General features: G+C 38.9%; 2 protein-coding genes across 2 annotated transcripts; one reads left to right on the top strand and one right to left on the bottom strand.

The window, feature by feature from the left end:
- Positions 1 to 9,566: 9,566 nt before the first annotated feature.
- Positions 9,567 to 13,104, bottom strand: LOC145107507 (protein NLP1-like). Its single transcript, XM_079044399.1, has 6 exons — positions 12,955 to 13,104; positions 11,932 to 12,829; positions 11,728 to 11,775; positions 10,727 to 11,642; positions 10,280 to 10,635; positions 9,567 to 10,187 (listed from the first exon to the last, which is right to left on the bottom strand). Exons 2-6 carry the CDS (start codon positions 12,580 to 12,582, stop codon positions 9,810 to 9,812), a joined length of 2,349 nt encoding a protein of 782 aa, XP_078900525.1. The 5' UTR covers positions 12,583 to 12,829; positions 12,955 to 13,104; the 3' UTR covers positions 9,567 to 9,809.
- Positions 13,105 to 15,458: 2,354 nt separating this feature from the next.
- On the top strand, positions 15,459 to 15,935 carry LOC145105139 (uncharacterized). Its single transcript, XM_079042272.1, has one exon. It carries the CDS (start codon positions 15,459 to 15,461, stop codon positions 15,933 to 15,935), a length of 477 nt encoding a protein of 158 aa, XP_078898398.1.
- Positions 15,936 to 22,039: the final 6,104 nt, after the last annotated feature.

The following is a 22,039-nucleotide window of genomic DNA, read 5'->3' on the forward strand; positions in this document are numbered from 1 at the left end:
TTAAAAACTACTTGTATTCTCAGGGAATCAGTGAAACACGAAAACCAACAGCATTTTGAGGATGGGACGATAAATCGTCAAACAGTTCATTTTGTCATCATAATGTAATTGATTTTGAAACATGTAAACTTATTCCATGGTGTAACATTTTTAATTATATTTATGATAGTTGTATTTACTTTGAGCACTATTATATTCGTTGTTGTGATACTATACATGAAGTCCTCCACCCCCGGACGTTTCCGCCATCCTTGGTTTGGGGGTGTGACATCTTCAAACCTAGAGATATGAGTTGTTGCCTATGAGTTGGTTGTGCATTGATTGCACGAAAACGCATCAGTAACTTAATGTTATAAAACATGTCTTTGTGTATGATTCAACAAGTAGTAGAACAAGCATATGAGTCGAAGTTTATCTGTTCCTTTTAGTCCTTGGATGATTAAAAGCGATATCTGGGCCCCTCGATGATTTTGTTTTGACCTATGTGTCGGGCCCGGTCAGAACCAAATTGATGTGTTCAGTTTAGTTCTATATCAAACAAATCAGAAATCGGGAAACAAACTGCTGGACAATAAGTATGACATTGTTCCATGTATTTGTCCGGCTGATATCTAGAACAGAGGATTATATGATCACTTATCTAAAATGGCACTTCATAGCTCAATAGAGTTTTAAGAGCTACGATTGCTGGTCGGTTCCTGAAGTCATACTTGCAACTATAGTTATCAGACTTATCCAAGTGGGAGACTGTTGGATAAGGTGTCTAAGTCCGTAACTATTTTTAGTATGTACTTGACCCGACCCGGCATGGTCCATTTGGGTTGCACTTCACCGGAACAATTTGTATGGATAATCTTTTGAGAATAGTATATTTATGATTTATTAATATATTATAAGTTATAATATATTAATATGAAATCATATTATTTAATTAGTATTGATCAAGAATTAATTTAGAATTAATTTAGTGATGAAAAGGAACTAATTAAATATGGACTCTTATATATATAGAATGAGCCAAAGTTCATTTAAGATGGGTTAAGCGTGCATGTATAGTCCATGGAGTTTTAACCCATGGATCCTATGGAAATGAAAGGTCATGGGTATTAGGGTTTACATGGATGTAACCCTAATCCACCATACCATATAAAGAGGTCTTTGGCACATGAAATGGAACTAGTGTGTGAGTGAACAAGAGTGGGCCGATTTCTACAAGTGCTTTCTATTCTCTCAAGTTTTCCAAGGTGTTTTGGTGATTTGTGATTCCACTTGAGGAATCCACATTATTGGTGCTAGGCTCTGAAGACTCCAAGCAATCAACCACGAGAAAGGTATGTTATTCTACTAAGTTTTTATATTACAAGTACCCCATAACATGCTAGTTAGGTTGAGAACCTTGGAAAATGAATATTTGCATGTATAATAGAGAAAACATAGATCCAAGGTTTCTAGGGTTGCATGTACACCACAGGAGTGTTAGAATGCTCAAAACCCATCATGAGGTTGGGCATCGAGTCATGGGAAGCACCGACGTGGTGCTTAAGACTACCGAGTTGATCTAGCAAGTACGCGACAGGCTGCGGGTCGCGCAAAGTCGTCAGAAGAGCTATGCTGACCGGCGTCGCTCAGATCTCGAGTTCCATGTGGGAGACTTCGTTTTGCTGAAAGTGTCACCATGGAAGGGTGTCATTAGGTTTCGGAAGAGGGGCAAGTTAGGGCCCCGATTTATTGGTCCGTTTAGGATTTCTGTCCGGGTGGGCAAGGTGGCTTACCGTTTGGATCTACCGGTCGAACTTAGCTAGATCCACAACACCTTCCACGTGTCTCAGCTTAGGAAGTGTTTCGCTGACGAGGTTACAGTCATTTCTTTGGATGATATTCCAGTCGATGAGAGCCTGAATTATGTGGAGAAGCCAATAACGATTTTAGACCAGAAAACAAAAGCCCTACGGAACAAGGAAGTGAGGCTAGTTAAGGTGCAATGGCAGCACCGAAGAGGCTCCGAATGGACCTGGGAGCCGGAGGATGAGATGAGGAAGTATTATTTGGACCTCTTTCCCTCTGCAGACTTCGAGGACGAAGTCTAATTCAAGTGGGGGAGATTTGTAACGCTTGGCCCAGGTATTATTTATTTCTCAATATTTTAGGGTTTTGGGTTGGAACTCGACGAGTTGGGGAGCTCCAACTCGTTGTGTAGAGATTTATTTGGACGCGAGTTTAAGGACTCAACTCGACGAGTTGGGGAGCCCCAACTCGACGAGTAGACACTAGAAAGGAACACCCTAATTTTCAGGGTTTGCACCATATTTAAATGCCTTAATGTTTCATTGTGGCCTCCCTCATCGTTCCCTCCGTTCAATAAAAACCTAATTCGTGATTTCTATCATTTAGAGTGTGTGTGAGTGTAAAGAGTGTTTTCTTTGGTGCTTTCTTGAAGGAGCTTGAAGTTTGGTGTTGCTTAGTTGAAGGGAGAAGCTTTGGATCCGGGAATTTCTTTGTTGAGGTAGCTATATTAAGGTATAAAGTCGATACCTTGACCATTTATTTGATAGATCTCTTCATTGAGAAGTTTATGGCCTTTAATGGCTTATTTTGGAGTCATTATTGGATCTGAGCATGTCTTGAAGTTATGACTTCAAATCTAGACATTTCATGGCCTTTTGAGACTTAAAGTTGCCATCTTTATCAAGTCTTGGCCCTCCTCCATTCCCTAGGTCTCTTATGAAGCTTATTTATAGTTTTTAGCCTCTTGATACCATGCATGGACGTAAAGTTAGCAACTTTATGTGGTATCTCAGCCCTAGGGGACCAGATCTATGATTTGGAGGCATTAGACTGGTTTGGAAATGACTGAATGAGTTAAGACTAGGAAAACTCGACGAGTTGGATCGTGGTCCCCCGACCTTTCTGATTACTGAGAAAACTCGGTGAGTTATTGAGATGACTCGGCGAGTTGGTTTGGGTTTTCTCGGTTTTCTGAAGACTGAATGAACTCGACGAGTTGATAAATGCACTCGACGACTTGGGTCAACATGGACTGTTGACCTTGACTTTTCACTTTGACTTTGACCATGGTTGACCAAGTTTAACTTTAAGGGTATCTTTGGTATTTCGAGATTCTGATGAAGTTAGTCATATGGTGGTTGTAGGTAGTTGAGTTCGGAGCTGTGAGTTGGGATTTGATTTTTACCGGTTCAGCATTTCTTGAGAGGTGAGTCTCCTCACCATACCAATGGGTCGAAGGCACCAAGGCCGGCCCATTATGTGATATGTGGATTGTTAGTTGATTATGTGTTATATTGGTATGACATTTGCATAGAAGACCCCGGGGGGTTCCCGTGGCAGTAGATTAAGACCATGTGGCGGTTCCCATGGCATATAGTGTAAGACCTTGGAGGGTTTCCATGGCATCCCAATATGTTTGTATGTTTAGCTTGCATGATATCTCTTTGGTTAACTAAGACCATGTGGGAGGTTCCAATGGCAGCTAGTAAAGACCATGTGGGGGTTCCCATGTCAGGTAGTTAAGACCATGTGGGGGTTCCCATGGCAGTGGGTTAAGACCACGTGGGGGTTCCAGTGGCACCCGGTGTAAGACCTTGGATGGTTTCCATGGCATCCTTATATGTTTGTATGCATGGCTTATGTGGTTTATGTAGCTATTATGCCTGATATGGTTTATGTGAGTATGTGGATTGTGTGGGGTATGGTTTGGGGAACTCACTAAGCATTAGTTTACAGTTTGTTAGTTGTTTCAGGTACTTCAGGTTCTAAGGGCAAGAGCCCGGCGTGATGGCGCGGCATGCGCTCTCTGGCGTTTCATTTGGGACACTCTGATGTTATGAATAATTTATCTGATGTTATGGATTTTGAAAACATATATGTTTGGAAATTTTATATCTTTTGGAAATGTTTTGGTTAATTAAAATGAACAATTTTATTGGAAACTTGGGCTGTTTCAGATTGCATCTCCTGTTCATGACTCTAAGTCATTAATCAGATTCGAGATCTGACATAGCATTTTGGTATTTGATGAATTTGCAAGAAATCATCAATAAAAGGTCAACAATGTGAGATTCCATATTTCTCAAGTCATAGATGATTTCTACTACTAATGCGAACAATTTGTGTTTATAAATAGCTATTATTCAATTTTAACAATCCTTGTTAAATCTAGTGCCAAATATAACTACATCAGGTTATGGTTCTTGAGTTGCTTCATGTTCCATGTACCTCCCACTTACTTTGTCATTAGAAGCTTGTTTTCTGCTAACTCAACTATCAAGGGAATAAGAAAACGTATTCTTGGTGGGTTTGCATATAGTAATATAAGCCACATTTAGAGTATTATACAAATATGTATATAGTAGATTTTGGGTTTAAAAGCTTTAGTCCAACATAGGCTTTAAATCAATAAAACATTTAATAAGATAGGGATGGATCCTTTCCATACAAAATCTTATAAAGAAAATGTTATATCTACTAGTTAGTTGGTGTTTGTACTCAAGGTACAAATGATAGTGTTCTAGGTGTTATCCCATGGAAATAAAAGGATGACATTTCTACCGATTAGAAAGTAAATAATACTAAGTAAGATTTAATTTAACCTTTAATATCACAAAGGCCTTAGATAGTTCTTACCGGTTTGTATTTCAATTTTATATTTGAAACCTTCAATAAAGATTTCACAATTATGTTTTAACATGTAAAATATAATTTATAACTACTATAGTTGTTAATAAAGTTGATTTGGTATGTTATGCTAAATCTTAGTAATTTTATTTTCTCTACTACTTAGTGAAAATATCATTAGGAATCTTTTATATATAAATAATATTCACATATGTCAAATAAACTACATTATTTTCCTTCAAGAATCCCTTTCTTGAAGTTGGAATATGTGAATGTCATTTATATAATAAAGATAACAATATCAAAGATGAGTTTGATTTAAAACAAGTTTAAGTTAAAAGTATTTTGCATATAGAACTTGTTATTTATAAAACATTGATATTTACTTCATAATTCTTATTAAGAGATATAGTCTCATAAAAAGAATTTTAATCATTTCTGAATATGAAGGTGATTGTTATGAAAAACGATTTAAGTAAATAATCAATCTTTCATAAATTAAATTGAGACATATATTTAGGCAAGCTAAATTAAAACATGCATTGTTTTAAAACAAACATTGTTTTATATTACAAGTACATTATGTTCCTAGCATAATTAATAAACTAAACTCCGCGAGTGTTGTTCCAACTTGATTGTGCTCACCTGGCTACTCTTCAATAAATATCTGCAAGTCATTTACAAATATTAGATTAACATTTAAGTACCAAGTACCTAAGTGTCATATAAAAAGTATGAGTTCTATCTAGTAGATACCTGAAGTACTAGTCTCTTCCAGACTTTCTTTCCAGATAAGAGGAGCCGATCATCTTCCAGTGTCTAGTTTCTCCATAAAAAGAAACAAGATCCTTCTATGTGGGCCTTATTGTATTTCTTGTTCTTAAAGGTGTTTAGTCCATAAAACATGGGCATCCTAGATCACACAAGGTAACTCTTTTGGGCCTTGTACTATTCCTAGTTTGATGTTAGAAACATCTGTAGCATCACAATGATGCCTTTACTAGGTATCATGTTCATGCTTATTGCTCAAAGCAAATAGTTCAGGACTAAGACCTTTAAGTGTATACAATTTCATATCTCTTGTGAGATTGTCTCTTAAGAGATGAACCCATTCATTGAAGTTGTATCTAGTGAATGTTATTATTTCATTAAGTCATTAAATAAAATGACAATTCATGGTAATGAAATGGATTATTTAACTACAAAATTTTAACAAAATTCATTTAGTATTTTCAATATTTAAACTCTGTAATAATTAATACACTTTAAGTTTCTAAAACCATTAATTATCAAAGTTTAGGATCCAAGTTGCAAAACAAATAAATGGTTAGGTATCATTTATCCCATCTACTTAAATTCAACCCAGTAGATATCGATTATCATTTATATCTCACTATATAATTCCTAGATTTATGGGATCGCTAATAATAAATTTAATTAGATATGTTTGATCCCATCTATGCCTCATAATTTCCTTGCTTAGGTATTCATTATCACAAAAGATTTCTGATCAAATCGTCCAATTTGGAAAAGCATGTGTAATCGGCCTATAACTTGGTTATAGAAATCGCAAATACACCCCGACCATAAAAAGATAACACTAAGAGGTTAAGTATCCTTTATCCCACTAATGCATACAAGAGATGTGCGAATGCTCTTCATAAAGGATTGCATAGATTTGAGGTTTGTAAAAAGGGTCTTTTATATGTTTTATAATTCTAGTTTTAAAAGCATATGATATCATGGTTATTACATGCATATAATAAACAATGGTACCAAATTTCAAAAGAAAATCACCTTTTAAAGGTTCTATATAAAAGCTAGTATTTATATAATTCGACGCGATTCAATTTTGATAACCGGAATGAAGTTTGAGTGCATTTGAACATTTTATATCTTTAATAAAACTTTCTTTTATTACTTATATATTTGGAGTTTGTATAAGTTATAAAAATCACCATTTTAAAACTTATATTTTAGTATTTCAAAATTTGACGTTATTAACGTTTTTATAAAACCGGATTTTATTTTAAAACTAATAACTTGTTACATCTTATGTCCACATTATAAATTTTGAAAACCAAACTTCATGTGATGTTTATTTTGTCCAAAATTATTTTAGCATGTGAAAAATTAATTTATCAACCACACATAATAATTGCATAAAATAAACAACACAACATGTATAAAATATTATGTGTATAAACATAACCAACTAATGATATTTTTTGTGAGCCAACACAAAAAATGTCAAGTCCATTCCTAAATGGACATTTTAAGCGACCAAAAATATTCTTGTAATGTTGTTGTAGAAACTCCCACTTGAGTAAACACCATTTTCTTGCAAAAGATTGGAAATGCTTCTTGAAAGCAATATTTAAGCAACGTTCACTAAAAGTCCAACAACCCTTTGTAAACAACATTAGTGACATTTTTTAGAAACTGTCACTAACTTTCAGCATGCTGTTAAACTCGAAAATTGCTCTTTGGTCTTCATAAAATGGCTCAAACTTCATTTCTTGTTACATTTTTGTACAAATAAATTATTTCTAACAACTAATATATTACTTACAAAAATAAACCAAGAAAACTAATCTATTTAATTTATTACATATCATAATGAATAAATAAATTATTACAACTATTTTTATAAAACAACCAACACAACAACACAATAGTCATTGCTAGTTTATGCACATCACACATATCAACATACACATTAAACAACTTTTATTTTTTTAAGACAACTTTAAATGACAAAATATGCATGAAAACTTTTGTCATATAAAATAACAATAATAAAGTTGTCATAGAAAATATGTATGAACTTGTTTTTATACAAAACCAAGTTATCCATATTCTCTAAAAACTAAGATTTCCAAAAAACAAAAAATCTAACCAAACTTGCAAGGTGGTTCTTGATACAAATTGTTGGGTTTTTATTCAAAAACTAGTTTCAAAAACATGATATTTAGCAACGGAAGACTTGATCATTTTGAATAACATAAACAAGTTTAAACCCACCAAGGATCTTCTTGCAAAGTTTGGAAAGAAAACAAACACAACCAAATAAGAAGAAGAACAAATAACAACCTTTGTAGCTCTTTGGATCCTCGTGGGAGGCTTGGAAGTTGATGAAGAATGATGAACTTTAGAGACACCAACAAGAAGCCAACTTGATGTAGATGCTTGTCTAAAACTCTTAACTCTTAAGCTTTATGTGCTTATCAAAATAGGAACATAAATAGAGCATCAAAAGCAAAGTAATATTCAAGAAGATGAACCAAAATGAGAGAGAATCGAATGCATGTATGTGTCTACAGTTTTGAAGCATGGAATTAGGTAAATGAGAGGGCAAGCCTTTCTTTAAAGTTAAAATATTACACAGAGGTCCTAATGCTTCAAGCACACCATGCCCCTACACCTAAGTGTCCCCCCATGCTTCTTAAGACTTGTCTTTCTTTCCAATTAAATAATAAAAAGCCCATGTTTTGCTTACTAGAAGCAACCTACGGTTTTCATAAAGAATAGAAAGACTAGTTTTATAAAACTTAACCTTTTGGTAAAAGACAAAAAGTCCTTATGGTCTGAAATATTGTACATGACTTAATAATCCATACCATATGAATCATATAATGTTACTTGCTTATGAAAATTATTATTTCTTAGAAATAAATAATTTTCAATTTAATTATAAGAGTTTACTGAATATTTATTAAAATCAATTTCTAATAAATAATCATTTGTATCAAGTTGTTGTTAGTGTGACCCATTAACATCATATGTTAGTTAGCAATATCACTTTAATATGATTCATGATCATATAAGATCGTTCAATTACAACTTTCATGCATGAAAATCGATTACTTTGCATTTCCATGTCTCTAAAACACATCACAACATGTATTTTGTGCTTCTAATTCTGATTAGACATGTAATCAAAATTGAAGTTCTTGGATTATCACACTTTCGAATTCGTGTATTTCATGCAATAGGGACGAATTGCAGATTTCGAAAAGTGATACAATCACGGTCCTAACATCCAAGTCAAAATATTTTGACATTAAACGTTAATTAAACGGGTCGGGTTAGGGTCAAACACTTTCAACCCGTTTACTATTTCAAAAACTGACACGACATGAAACCCGACACGAAATAAACGGGTTTGGGTAAGATATTTCAACCCGTTTAAATAAACGGGTTTACACGACAGAAAACAGAAATTTAACTGGTAAGGTTACGGTTGAGAATTTCGACTCAAATATGTCTCGAAAATGACTTGTTTATTTATATGTAAGTTTTTTGAATTCTTTAAATAAACTATAAATATCCAAAACCAATACCATAAGTAAAAGAAAACATTTACATTGAATCGTTTTGTAAGGTGGAAGTGGCTTAGCCGCTTAGATCAAGACTTCGTTTTCAGTTTTTCCGTTCTCTCCCAAATTACACGGTCCATTTGACGACTCTCTCACCCTCATGATCTCGTCTTCTGCCTCCTATCTGAATTTGTTATTATCTTATATATTGAGCCTCCCAACTATTACTTTTTCATTTACACCTACCCAACTCTTAATCTTTCAACATATTTAGTGTTTAATCCCGCATTACATGATATATTTCAGTGTATACCCCTAACATAAAACCCAACACGAACTCGACACGAAAATAAACGGATTAACATGAGTACATGACACAACACAGTAATTAAACAAGTCGGTTTAGGATCAAACACTTTCAACTCGTTTACTGTTTCGACACCACACGATTGCCACGTCTAATTCTAACCATAATAGATACAAAACCTATTATTAATACCAATAAACCAACATAACATGTATGTACAATGAAAACCATGCACAAAATAAATTAATGAAAACATGTCATATGATTGTTTAAAGCATACGCACCATGAGCCAAGACAACATAATCTGTTTTCACAAATATCTCAACCTCACATTGAATTTTTGCTTAAAATATAGATACAATTCAAATCCTCTACTCGTTACAATCTCAATTTTTATTGAGAGTTAGAGTATCATACAAAAGGATTCAGACTTTAAACTACCAAGGAGCAACTTTTGTACTTTATACTAAAACAACCGAAAGGCCCCAACGGTTAATAACACCCGTATGGGATACCTACGAGTACATAAATTACTGCCCAAATGCAAAAACTACCACATGAATGACGGGTGGGTAGACCGGTGAACAACGAGTTTAATCGTTTGATTGTTGGTGGATGTATGCAAATCCATGCATTCCTCAACATCATCATCACATGCCAAAAGTACCCATTCCGAGTCATCATCTATATACTCGATCCTAATATTTCCCATATCATATATATTAAACCGCTTGGAAATCTCTCGATGCAAATCCCCAAAACCCCAATTTTTCGACATACGGAACCGAATTTTCTCATCACCGTAAGTAGCTTTTACTCTAAAAATTGTTTCATCATTCAGTGTTGGTGGGATAACCTCTGCAAACCGATGATCGTCAACTAGTTTGTCTTTTGGTGTTGACATCAAGTCGTTCATGTTGTTGTAGCTCTGTTTTCACATAATAAAATAATGAAAACTAATTTTATAGTATATTTAAAATTATGTTATTGAAGTGCACTTTGAAAGAGAAACTGGCTTACGTGGTTTACAGGTAACTTTCTCTTTTGAACGTTTTCGGTATGCATGGGAAACGCATTTCCCGATGAACTACTTGAATCACGGCTGCAAGAAGATGAAGAATTGGATGGTGTTTGGGATTTTTTTAAGAGGTTGACCCGATTGTTAACTTTTGGTTTAGGTGTAGGTGAAATCGGGGAGTTTAGGTCTGGGAAATTGGTATAGAATGATCCGAGTTTGATCATCCCCTCAGCACCTTGAACGGAGTCGATGACGAGTTGAAGCTTCTTTAAAGAATGGCTTACTTTCTTGATCTTTCGAGATGGCCATCTCATGATTCCGTGTTGTCTGCATATCCGTTTTAACGTAGTGGGGCACACTGAAAACATGAAGGAAAATTAGGGAATGATAAAATGGTGTCCGTAGCAGTATTTTTCAGGATAAAAAAAGAAAGTATGAAAGTATCTAACCCCCAATGCTCTTAGCAGCGTCCTTAAGACTCCCAGGAAAGTATTGTTGGAGATCTTGCAAACTTATGTTCCTCTCTGTCTTCACCCGATTCTTTATGCTTGACCGTTTAGATTGGCCTCTTGATCCGGTTCCGGTTCCCCACTCGAGAAAATTTTGATTTTCGAGTCCGTTATAAAATTGGTTTATCACTTGAAACTCTTCTTCCGGTTCTTCCTTGTGACACCCCATGGACAAAATGACCTTTTCGCCCCTCTCCCTGGCTTGAATCATATCCGCTATCCAAGATTCATGTCGGGTATTTGTTTCTTCTTCTGGATCTTCCTTATGACACCCCATCGACAAAATGACTTTTTCGCCCCTCTCCCCTGCTTCCACCATATCGGATATCCAAGATTCATCACGGGTATTCATGTCTTTCACTAGTTCTTCATCGTTTATCAAATGCAAGCTCCAAGAAACATGTTTTATCATCGAAATTATCGAGGTGCCGATCTGTTTTTGTTCTTCATCTCGTTTGCAATCACGGGGCAGGAAAAACTCGAGGATGAAATCGGTGGGTCCCGTGTATGTGCTACGGAGTCGTATTGCCATGGCAGCATTCAGGCCGTAATAAGAACTTATCGGATAATCAGTCCTACAAAAATCATTAATGTCAGTAAAGCAAGGTTGGTTTGTACCCAACGCTTTACCAGCAATACCTTCTCCTGATACGAGCTGCTGGCTGGAGGTCGCCTCAAAGAACCCTAAAATCTCCGTATCGAACACATACGAAGCGGATTCGATCACGGAAATGGTTCCGGATCTGCCTTCATATGGGCCCCATGTTTGAGCCAATGGTAAATTGAGAGTATTGCATATGCTTCTCAAAACATCTTGAATCTCCGCAAGTACTGCATCGTATGGTTCACTGAAAACCTGATAAACAGAAACATACACGAGATATTAGAAAAGGGTTGAATTAAATGTACTTTTATTGATGAGTTTCTTAAAGTATTCCTACCTTTTGTTTTGGATGGATCAAGAACTCCGAACTCCTTAGATCAACAGCCTGCAAGTAAAAGTTGATTCAGAAAAGATTGAACCAAGAAGTCAACTCATTTAACAAAAAAAAACAAGTTTGCAAAACATGATGTGAATGAAGTAAACCTAACACGATCGAGCCAGAAACACAGAAACCTTTATAGAAAAGAAGATAGAAAGAGACCTCAAGAGCTTTACAAATGTTTTCGAATTCATCCCGGAGGTTGATTTTCTGGGAAGTTGTCGCCACCTCAACAACACCCAAGCAAGTTCCACCATCTAATTCAAAGACAGGGAGGTTCAGACACCCACAAAGGTGGAGTTTTTTAGCATAAATCACACGAGGGTCATCCCCTTCTGCAACAACTCGAAGATCTGGTGTGCATGTGGGAAACTTATTCATGAAAACATGGCTAGGGAAACCGATCATCTCAGTAGCATCATACTCAACAGCAAATTGGTAGTTCTTGGAAACCTCTCGATAATTTAAGAGGTTTGTGTTATCAGATGAGGTAATTATGAATGATTTGTTCACTGTGGTTAGGACTAGTTTGCCATGTCTAATTACTGGAAGCCATAGTTGAACAAGAAGGTCTGTGAACACTTCGCAACCTTGGTACAGATTTTCAAAGGCTTGAATCAATCGATTATCAAAAACTTCTTGATAATCATCAAGAGGGTTCATATCTGTTTCTTCAGGGGAAACGATTGGATCAAAACATCCCATGAATACGTCTGTGGAAGTAAAGTAAGAAGGTGAATAATCCAAAAGGGTTGAAGAAGACAGATTAGAGCAATCAAAATCGGATCCAAACATCGTGGTATGATCGTCCATAAAGAAATTTCTTTCTTCTTCAAGTCAAAGTTCTGTAACAACTAATTTGGTTGTAAAAGCAAGGGAAAAAAAAAAGATGATTTGGGGTTTCGGGCTTTCAGCAGCTGAAAAAAACGGATTTTAGGGATCGGAGCGAAGGAGGTTCACGTATATGTAAAACAAAAATAGCAACTTCCAGGAATTCTTATCGTCTTTCTTCAAAAACCAGATGTGTCCGTGTCTCACAAACATTATGCTTTCGGAAGAACTGCATATTTACAAGCGCACCTCAGCAAGATTTAAGCAATAACGAAAAATCAAACAAAAAACCACAAGTTCATTGAGACTACACAATATAACGGATAAAGATGAAAAGCAAAAGTGGCAAATCACCTGAGAATTGAGTGAAGGAGGATGACTCAGAAAGATGAATTGAATTAGGTAGACTTTCAATACCAGAAAGTGAGATCCGAGCAGACACTGATCCTGAAATAGGTTGGTCATACACAAGTTTCCGCTTCTGCTGGTCTTTTATAGAGGAAGGCAAGGATTGCAAGCAGACCCACAGATGACGTAAGATCGTAAAATATATCCGTGCACCACTGCCATTGAACAATACCGGACATTTTAGAAATTATTTCTTTGACAAAATTTCACAAGTGGTCCTTATTGTTTTAAAATTGTCCCCAAAACAAGTTTTATGAAACTTTTTTTTTGTATGAATGGTATCTTTCCACCAAACTTAACACACTAATAGTCCTTAGGACTAACACTGTTAGTTTTTTTTTGTTAAATATAACATGAAAATATTATGTTGCCCCTCTTTTAACTCTCTCTCTCTCTCTCTCTCCACACACACACAAACACAAAGATCCAGCTTTAAGAACATCAGAAACGCTCATGTCACGTTTCAATCGACATCCCTTAATCAATGATGACATAAACATTTTTGCCACCAATGATTTGAACAACCACCACCATATCAAGACCGTCATCGCCGTCGGAAAATCAATACATGGTCCTCCCCTCCCTTCTCCAGCAAATCAGACCATCTGGTACCATCCTTTGGCCCCATCAATTGATTTGATCTTTTCCATTGATGTTACCAATAAATTATCAAAAGAGCATTCAACTTGTTCACTGCCGATGGATTTCCACAAGGTATGAGAAGCAGATCCTCCGATAACCTCATCTTTCTTGTCTCCTTTTATGTGACTGTCGCACACATTGAGTGTTTAGTTCAAAATGGCACCATGAAAAAACGACATTTCACCAACCCAACATCTACTAAAGTTCATCAACCCCATGGTTATAGAAATAAAGGTCGTCGTCATGGTTTTTTAAGGGAATGGAATTGGTTCGTTTCATTCCATAAGCCCAAAAATCAAAATCCCAGAACTTAAAAACCATAAATCAAAACACCAAAAGTCAATAAATGTAGAATCATCAACAATAGAATTGTGTTTTTGGTGGTTTTCGTCACCGGAGAATACAACCCAACTTCATTGCTTCTCATTTACTATTGGCTCTTTTGTTTGGGATTTGAGAGCCTCTCCTCATCGGTTGTTCATATTTGTAACATGTTATTGCCAATCTAGAGTCTGAATAGGAGATAAGATATCATACTGAATATTAGAGAAAATAATGCACTTACCTATCAGAGGAAACCGTACCTACATTTGATCCCGCCGAAGAAGAAGGGCTTGATGTGTTGATCACATTTTCGAAATCGTCGGAGAAGCCCTAATAACCCCCTTCAGCTACTTACCAAATCGAAGCTAATTACAAATCGTCAAAGAAGCCTCAATCGTTGGAAATGAAGCTATTTGCTAATCGTCGGAAGCCCCCATCGCCGTAAATGAAGCTCCCCATATAAAAATACTCTTCCACTTGGATATTGTAAATGTAAACGAAAGTACAAACTAACAAAATATAGAACGGCTAGGGTTTCATATTATTATCAAATAAGAAATACGAATATAATGAAAGGGAAATACATAATATATAGAGAAGCTAATTAGGGTTTCCTAGCTAAAAGGCCCAATACAAGATAAAGCCCAAAATCTTACTAGGCTAACATCCCCCCTCAAACTCACAATGCAACGACAATAAGCATTGAGAGTTTGTCAGATAGAAAATGGAATTGAGGAGCAGTCAACGACTTCGTAAGAATATCAGCAATCTGCAAAGAGGAAGGAACATAAGGAAGGGAGATAGTGCCCTTCTGAAGATGATGACGTGTGAAATGAAAGTCAATCTCAATGTGCTTTGTGCGCTCATGAAACACTGAATTTTTGGCAATCATTATCGCACTCTCGTTGTCACAATACAAAGGGGTAGGCTGAGAGATGTGAACGCCCATATCTGCAAGAAGCCATCTCAACCAAACAATCTCACAAGTGGCGTCATGGCTCGATACTCAAATTTTGTAGAAAATCGAGAAACAACATCTTGTTTCTTGCTTTTCCATGGTATCAGAGCTCAGTTGATCGTCTGCACTTTCGTTTTGGGGTCGAGTTCACGTTACCGTTCAGCGCACTGCTCACGTTACTGTTCATGTTACTGTTCATCGCAATTTTGGGTATGGTTTCTTGCTCGTTTCTGTATTCAGTTTGATTTGAGTTGTTCGTTTCGTCGATTTCGAGGGTTTCTTTTCGTCTGTTGGTCTTGTTAATTTCGAGATCTTGATTATTTATGTTGCTACTCATATTTACTGTTTGACTGATATTGAAATATGGCCCCAAGAAATGATTCTCTTCAGTCCATTAGTAATCAACTCGTTGGCAAAAACTAGGCCTATTGGAGTTATGTTATGAAAAATTTCTTGCGAGGCAAGACTATGTGGGGGATTGTTACAAGTGACAAGAAGAAACCAACAGACGATAAGGCTAATCATTATGCAACCTTACTGGATTAATAATTCTGTTATCCAGTCTATTGGTACTCAATTGGAAAAGTTTGACACAGCAAAGGAGGTTTGGGATCACTTGGATACGTTGTATACTCATTTTATCTTTGCAAAGCAGTATCAGTTAGAGTTTGATATTCGAGCTGCCCAACAGAACAATCTCAGTGTTCAGGAATTTTATGCAGCTATGTCGGATTTATGGGATCAGTTGGCTCTCACAGAACCTGATGTGTTGAAGGCTTTTAAGCCTTATATTGATAGAAGGGAAGAGCAACGTTTGGTTCAGTTCTTGATGGCATTATGTTCAAATTTTGAAGGTTTGCGCAGATCAATCTTGCATCGCACACCTCTTCCCACTGTTGATTCGGTTGTTCACGAGTTGATTGCTGAAGAAACTCGTATCAAGTCCCATGCTGACAAAGGTCTCAAGACAACCAATCCTACTATTTTTGTTGTTCCACAATGACCTCAGTCTTCAAACCATAATCGTCCTAAAGTTGCATTTGATGAGTGTGCTTTCTGTAAAAAGAAGAACCATTGGAAGGCAAATTGTCCTTTGCTAACAAATAAGGGAAACCAACAGCAACAGCAAACGAGATCACCCGCACAGTCTCAGGCATCACAACAGAACAGGTCTTCTGGACAGTCACGTCCCTCGTTTCCATCTTTTAGGCCACCACAGTACGTTGTTGCTACACCTTCAGTTCAGAATGAAGGCTCTGATACCAACTTGTAACACCCGAAGGTGCATCCGAATCTCTCAAACCAAGGCTCTAATACCAACTTGTAACACCGTAAATTTCAAAACAAATTTTTCATTGTAAATTCATATAAATCTCATAACGCATATCACAAAATCTCATTTATTTAGTTTACAAAACGCATCTCCATAATTGTTTGTTTAATAATCCAGGATCCTCAAAACATAACTCTTTCTCTGGTGTGTACAATTGAGCCGGTGCCTTCCTGCGATCCTGAGAAAAACCTGAAACACATAACACATAACACGGTAAGCACGAAGCTTAGTGAGTTCCCCAAAATACCACACACATATCAGTAGCCTCTCATGGCTATACTCAGATAAGACCCTCCGGTCAATGTGTCTCAGTGGGACCCTCCGGTCCCAGAACTCAGGTGGACCCTCCGGTCCTAACTCAATAAGCTCATAATAACAATACTCAGCATAAATCACAGAGACATAATGCAGAATATCACAACACACAAATAAGCACATAAGACATCTCAGTCACACAAGGATACCACTCATGGTAAGTATATAGTGAGAAGACTCACCTCGAATGATGAACAACCCCTAAACGATGTTGTCACGCACTGGCCTCTAACTCTGATCCAAATCCACAATTAACCCAATTAGGAACTAAGACCAAACTCTCACTCATTAGGTCTACAGGAGGTCCACTAACCAGACCATCAACAACCTAAACCCATTGGGCCCACCAAGGCCCAATAATAAATAGGCTCTCCCAAGGCCCAATTCTCAATCTAAATGGCAAGCCCAACTCAAGGGCCCAAAGCACAATATAATATTTCTCTGCTCAAAGTCACTAATACACAAGCCCAAAGATCCAGGCCAAACCCTTAAAGCCTAATAATAAATTCAGCCCAAAAAGCTCACAGAGAGGTTATGCGGGGCGTACCTCCCTTGGTATGCTCAGCGTACACTAGCATGCACGAATCTGATCGGGGACACCAACCCAGTACGCGGGGCGTACTGGAATTACGCTGGGCGTACGCCCAGTTTTGCTTAGTCCATTCTCTTGTTCTTAACCCGTTAAGACCTTAGCTTATTTCTCAGATCTGGTCTCCCTAATAGCTCTTACTCCATAAAGTCAGTGACTTTAAGCCTGTGCATGGCTGATATGGTCACAAACACACAAAACACCCACTCTCTTATCTCAAAAAGCTCATAACTCATGCATGGCTTGATACCAACGTCCAAGACCTCATTTTTATGGATCCTCTCCACTAGAAATATTTTAAGGACAAACATTAGGCTCTGGAGTGCAACAACTCATAAAGCTTCAAGCTTTGGGACCAAAAACCCTAAAATGGACCATAACATGCACAAATCAAAAGGATGGGAAAGCTTTGAGCTTTATACCTTCAAATGATGCTCCATCCACAGAAAAGCTCAGATCCAAAGCCTCGACTCCAACACTATTCTCTTCCATGCTCCTTCCCCACTCCAAAAAATCTCACAAGAACACTTAAAGCACTCAAAGGCTCTCAAATGCATCCACAAACTCCATGAACGAAGGTTTAGGGTTTAGGAGGGTTTGAAATCTGAGGGTGGTGGCCAGGAATGAGGCCATATCATTCTTTATATAGGGACACACTCAAAATTAGGGTTTTCACTCTGTGCCTAGTACGCCCAGCGTACTAGGTGGCTCCACTTGAAAACCACGCACATGAGTACGCTAAGCGTACACACACGTACGCCCAGCGTACTCAGCTGCCACCTTTCTCAAATTAAGGGACTTATCCTGCCAACACTTCAAACTTCCAATGCTTCCTCGTTATGACTCCGTTTCCAAAGAACGTCATACCCACAAGAAAGGTGACGAGATGCCTTACGCTTCTACTAACTCGTCGCAACCCTGAGACTTCCTCATGTCTGGGTTGCAGCCCACAAACCCTAAACACTGACGACCCGAAAACAGGATGTTACAATTCTCCCCCACTTGAATTAGATTTTGCCCTCGAAATCGCTCCTTATCATCACAAATATCGAACCCAAGACTCGCGAAGCACCACCGAAAGGGCCTCAAATCATTCAACAATCTCCTCCAAAGATACCTGGACCCAACGGGAACTCCCGACCCCGAAGAAATAACAAACCCTTCTGCCGCTGCAGTACTCGGTCTGACTCCCCAAAACTTGAAAGCTCTAGTGGTCTGTCTCCCTGTCAGACCACCCTCACAAAATATCATCATGTTAACCGCTCATCGAATAACAGACTCTAAGAACACTCTACCAATTCAGATTCTCTAATCGATCCCAGTCGAACTCAGGAGGAACGGAAAGGTCATATCGCACTAAGGACCCACCGCCTGAACAACTATAATAACTCTTCTGAAGGAATGATCCTCAAAACTCTATCCTCAGGCACAAGAAAACGGTCAAGACAGCTCGAAACGATCCTCGGATACTCTTAAACATAAGCCCCAGCTTCTCTCAATTGTCCCTTCCAACACTGAGCACCAGGTCGACTCCGACCCAACAAGTTGAAACTCCAAAGGTTACCCACTGCGCGCCCAAAAATGACTTACCGGCTTTCACCTCTCAATAACTATCCCGGCTCATAGTGACACACAAGTCACGAAGTTCGCTTTACCCCAAGAGAATGCTACAACTCATCTGAAATCGCCTCACCTCCGACCTCTGTCGTCTACCACCCACTGGTTCCCTGCATCTCACGGTACTTCTCATACCAACGAAACTGATCCACTCCGGCCTAAGATATCAGATGGAGGTCAATACCCCCCTCTAAAATGAAACCCATTCACGAATCCGAAACCTCATCTCGCCTATTCAATACACGAATGGATCCAGACTCGAGCTCGAGAGTCTGATTCAATAGCAGAATTGGAACCACTCATTTCCAATCTGGTACTCAACACATGACCCAAAATTTGCGGATTATGCACACACCATCTCTCCAATTCCTTCCGATTACGATAATCCCTCCTCATCCCAGGGATAAAACGATTCCCAACCGACAGAGAGACCCCCGTCTCGCCCCTGGTTCGGCAACCAGACTCCCGAAGACTCAAGCGGTAAAGATACCCAAGCCTAAGAACTCCTCTGCGCCATACTCTGAGTAGTGAATACTACAGTTCTCCGTTGAACATTATTCACCCTTGTCGACTACTGAGTGCTACGGTCTCCCCCGTAGACTTGCGACACTCTCTCACTGACTCGGGAATGCTACGGCTCCCCGTAGTATCACAACACTCTCTCTCTAACCAGTGAATACTATGGCTCCCTGCAGTATCATGACACTCTCTCTCTAACCGGTGAATACTACGGCTCATCTCAGTATCACGACACTCTCTCTCTAACCAGTGAATACTATGGCTCCCCGCAGTATCACGACACTCTCTAGCTGAATAGTGAATACCACGACTCCTCGCAGTATCACAACACTCTCCCACTATCTAGTGAACACTACGGCTCCCCGTAGTATCACAACACTCTCTCCCACTGACTCACCATGGGCTCACTCCACAGTTTCTCCTGATAATCCCAAGCGAATAGCCCCACTCGGATCACTTGCTCTCTTATCCCCCTTATTCTCATCATCAAGTCATCACCACACTGAGTTCACCAACTCATGCTCCACAGCTCAAAATAGATAGGTGCTTACACCCACCCAACTTATGCACCACCACTTCTGATGTAAGTTCTTGCAGGCAAGGCACTAGTCTCAACACATATACACCCTTAGACAGTCTCACTTCGGCGAAAATTAACTGATGGATTCCCACTGGAACAAAATCACTCGGTACTCCACTCGCCATCTTACAACTCAAGTCCCTACATGACCAAAACAAATTAGGACATCATACGCGGGTACCTCAGTACACCATCACAATGTCTCACGCGGTCTTGCCTTAACCACTGATCTTCCACCTACACAACTCGAAACCTCAAAATACTCTCATCTCCCAATTGAGACACGGAGGAAACATCAACGAATGAATACACATTGATGAAATCCGAAGCTCCACCCTCTAATGATCACCGCCCATACAAACTACACATACTGACTCTGAAATTGGTTGACAATTCAACTGCTGCCCTTCTGGAGTATAGATCAGAATCTATATATATACCCGCGAATCTCAGCTATTGTACCCTGAACTCAGCGACCCAACCGCCTAGAACTCAACATTTGCAAACCTGAAAAATCTCTAGCCATAATAAATCCTCAACCAACGGCCACCTGCCGTGGATTCACTCATCCTTCCTTACGCACATACTCATACATCATCCCGCCTCGCACCTCGCCGCATCCACCAATATCCCAGGTTTCATGTGTCCGCACCGCAGATCTCCATAATCAGCTCTCTAACCGTACTTGAACGAATTGTTGATCTTCTCAATTGAATACCCAGTTCTCCCCCACTCATGGTTCGAACCATTACCAGACGGCATACCAACAATTACTCTGTGGATTGTCTCACCAGGTACATTACACTTGACTATGGGAATATACCACGAAAACACTCAATGATCTTCCCGAAGGAAACCAAGCAACTCAAAATATCCCGTAACTTAGACAAAATCTCAAAATCCTCCCAGCACGACTGCCTCTGGTCATCTCGAAATCTCAGACCGATATACCGCCAGACACCTCAACTGTTCCGAAAATCCTGACCCTCAGTCCGGAAATAATGCACTATCACACACCTCGTCTCTGACTCCTCGACCAGCCTCCCAACACGAGAATCATCATCAAAGCATAAGACCTCACTCTCACAACCGATACACAACATAACAACGAGGGCCACCGCCCCGATATATTCCTCTTAACCACCTGAAACTGCTGCTAAATGCATGCCACACTCAAAACGGCACCTTCCTGGGTCTCTTCCATCTCAGCTTCCACTAATGACTCCATGGTACAAGAAATACCTCACAGCAGACAAACTGCTAAAATATTCTGATGAAAAGGTCACCACCAATGCTACCCCACGAGGTTTACCTCCAAACTCCGAAACCGGAAACTCGATATCTCCTTCGCTTCTCCCAGGAAACGGGAACAACGCAACTCTTGCCACAGAAAGTGACGTCTTATCCATCAGCCGATGGCTCGAATCAAACCCTGTTCCTCCAAAAAGCATCGTCTCTACTCATCCCTGAGCCTTGCGGCTCCAACTGGCATCTCACCAATAAAATCTCTCGGAAACGAACTCAATTTCCCTTTCAAGGTATACTCCATTAAAAATTGCTCGACATGGCCCTCTGGCCCCACACTCTATCACCTGATCTCAGACTAATCAACCACCACGGGACAACTGGTAAAACCAGAAGTACTAACCACCACAAATCATGGTACTCGAACCATGTGATCACCCCTCAATCTGCTATGAATCATGGTACCCGAACCATGTTATCTCCTCTCAATATGTTATGAATCATGGTACCCGAACCATGTTATCTCCTCTCAATCTGCTACTTAGAACCTCTGGTATTCTCCCTGTTTCGAGTATGGGTCCTCTTCTTTCAGTAGTACAGGCCCATACTACCTGCCACATCTACCCATACATTCCACACGGATCGTCCAGAATTCCTAAGTAACTCCTCAACCTTCTCGATCACCAATCCCGTTAAACCTGGTCGCTTCCCAGCGAATACTCCCCTCTGTCAGCGTACTCATCTAACTAAGGCCACTCCCTAGGCTCTTCTTAGGTTCCCTCACTTCTCTGCCATCAGCTGCTGAAGAACCCCTTATGATGTCAGCCATCTACCTCCTGAATATCGTCATATTTACTTAGTAGCTGACTCCCATCATCAAGAGTTCCACAAAGCACGAAGCAAGCAGCA

The sequence above is a fragment of the Lactuca virosa genome, chromosome 4, assembly GCF_052849685.1.
Source record: "Lactuca virosa cultivar CGN04683 chromosome 4, Lactuca_virosa_CGN04683_v6, whole genome shotgun sequence".
NCBI lineage: Eukaryota > Viridiplantae > Streptophyta > Magnoliopsida > Asterales > Asteraceae > Lactuca > Lactuca virosa.

Coding starts and splice junctions, on each gene's coding strand:
- LOC145107507 (XM_079044399.1), bottom strand. CDS start 12,582: ATGGACGATCATACCACGATGTTTGGATCCGATTTTGATTGCTCTAAT. Junction 11,643..11,727: donor TGATCCATCCAAAACAAAAG/GTAGGAATACTT, acceptor TCTGTTTATCAG/GTTTTCAGTGAACCATACGA. Junction 10,188..10,279: donor GAAAGTTACCTGTAAACCAC/GTAAGCCAGTTT, acceptor ATGTGAAAACAG/AGCTACAACAACATGAACGA.
- LOC145105139 (XM_079042272.1), top strand. CDS start 15,459: ATGCAACCTTACTGGATTAATAATTCTGTTATCCAGTCTATTGGTACT.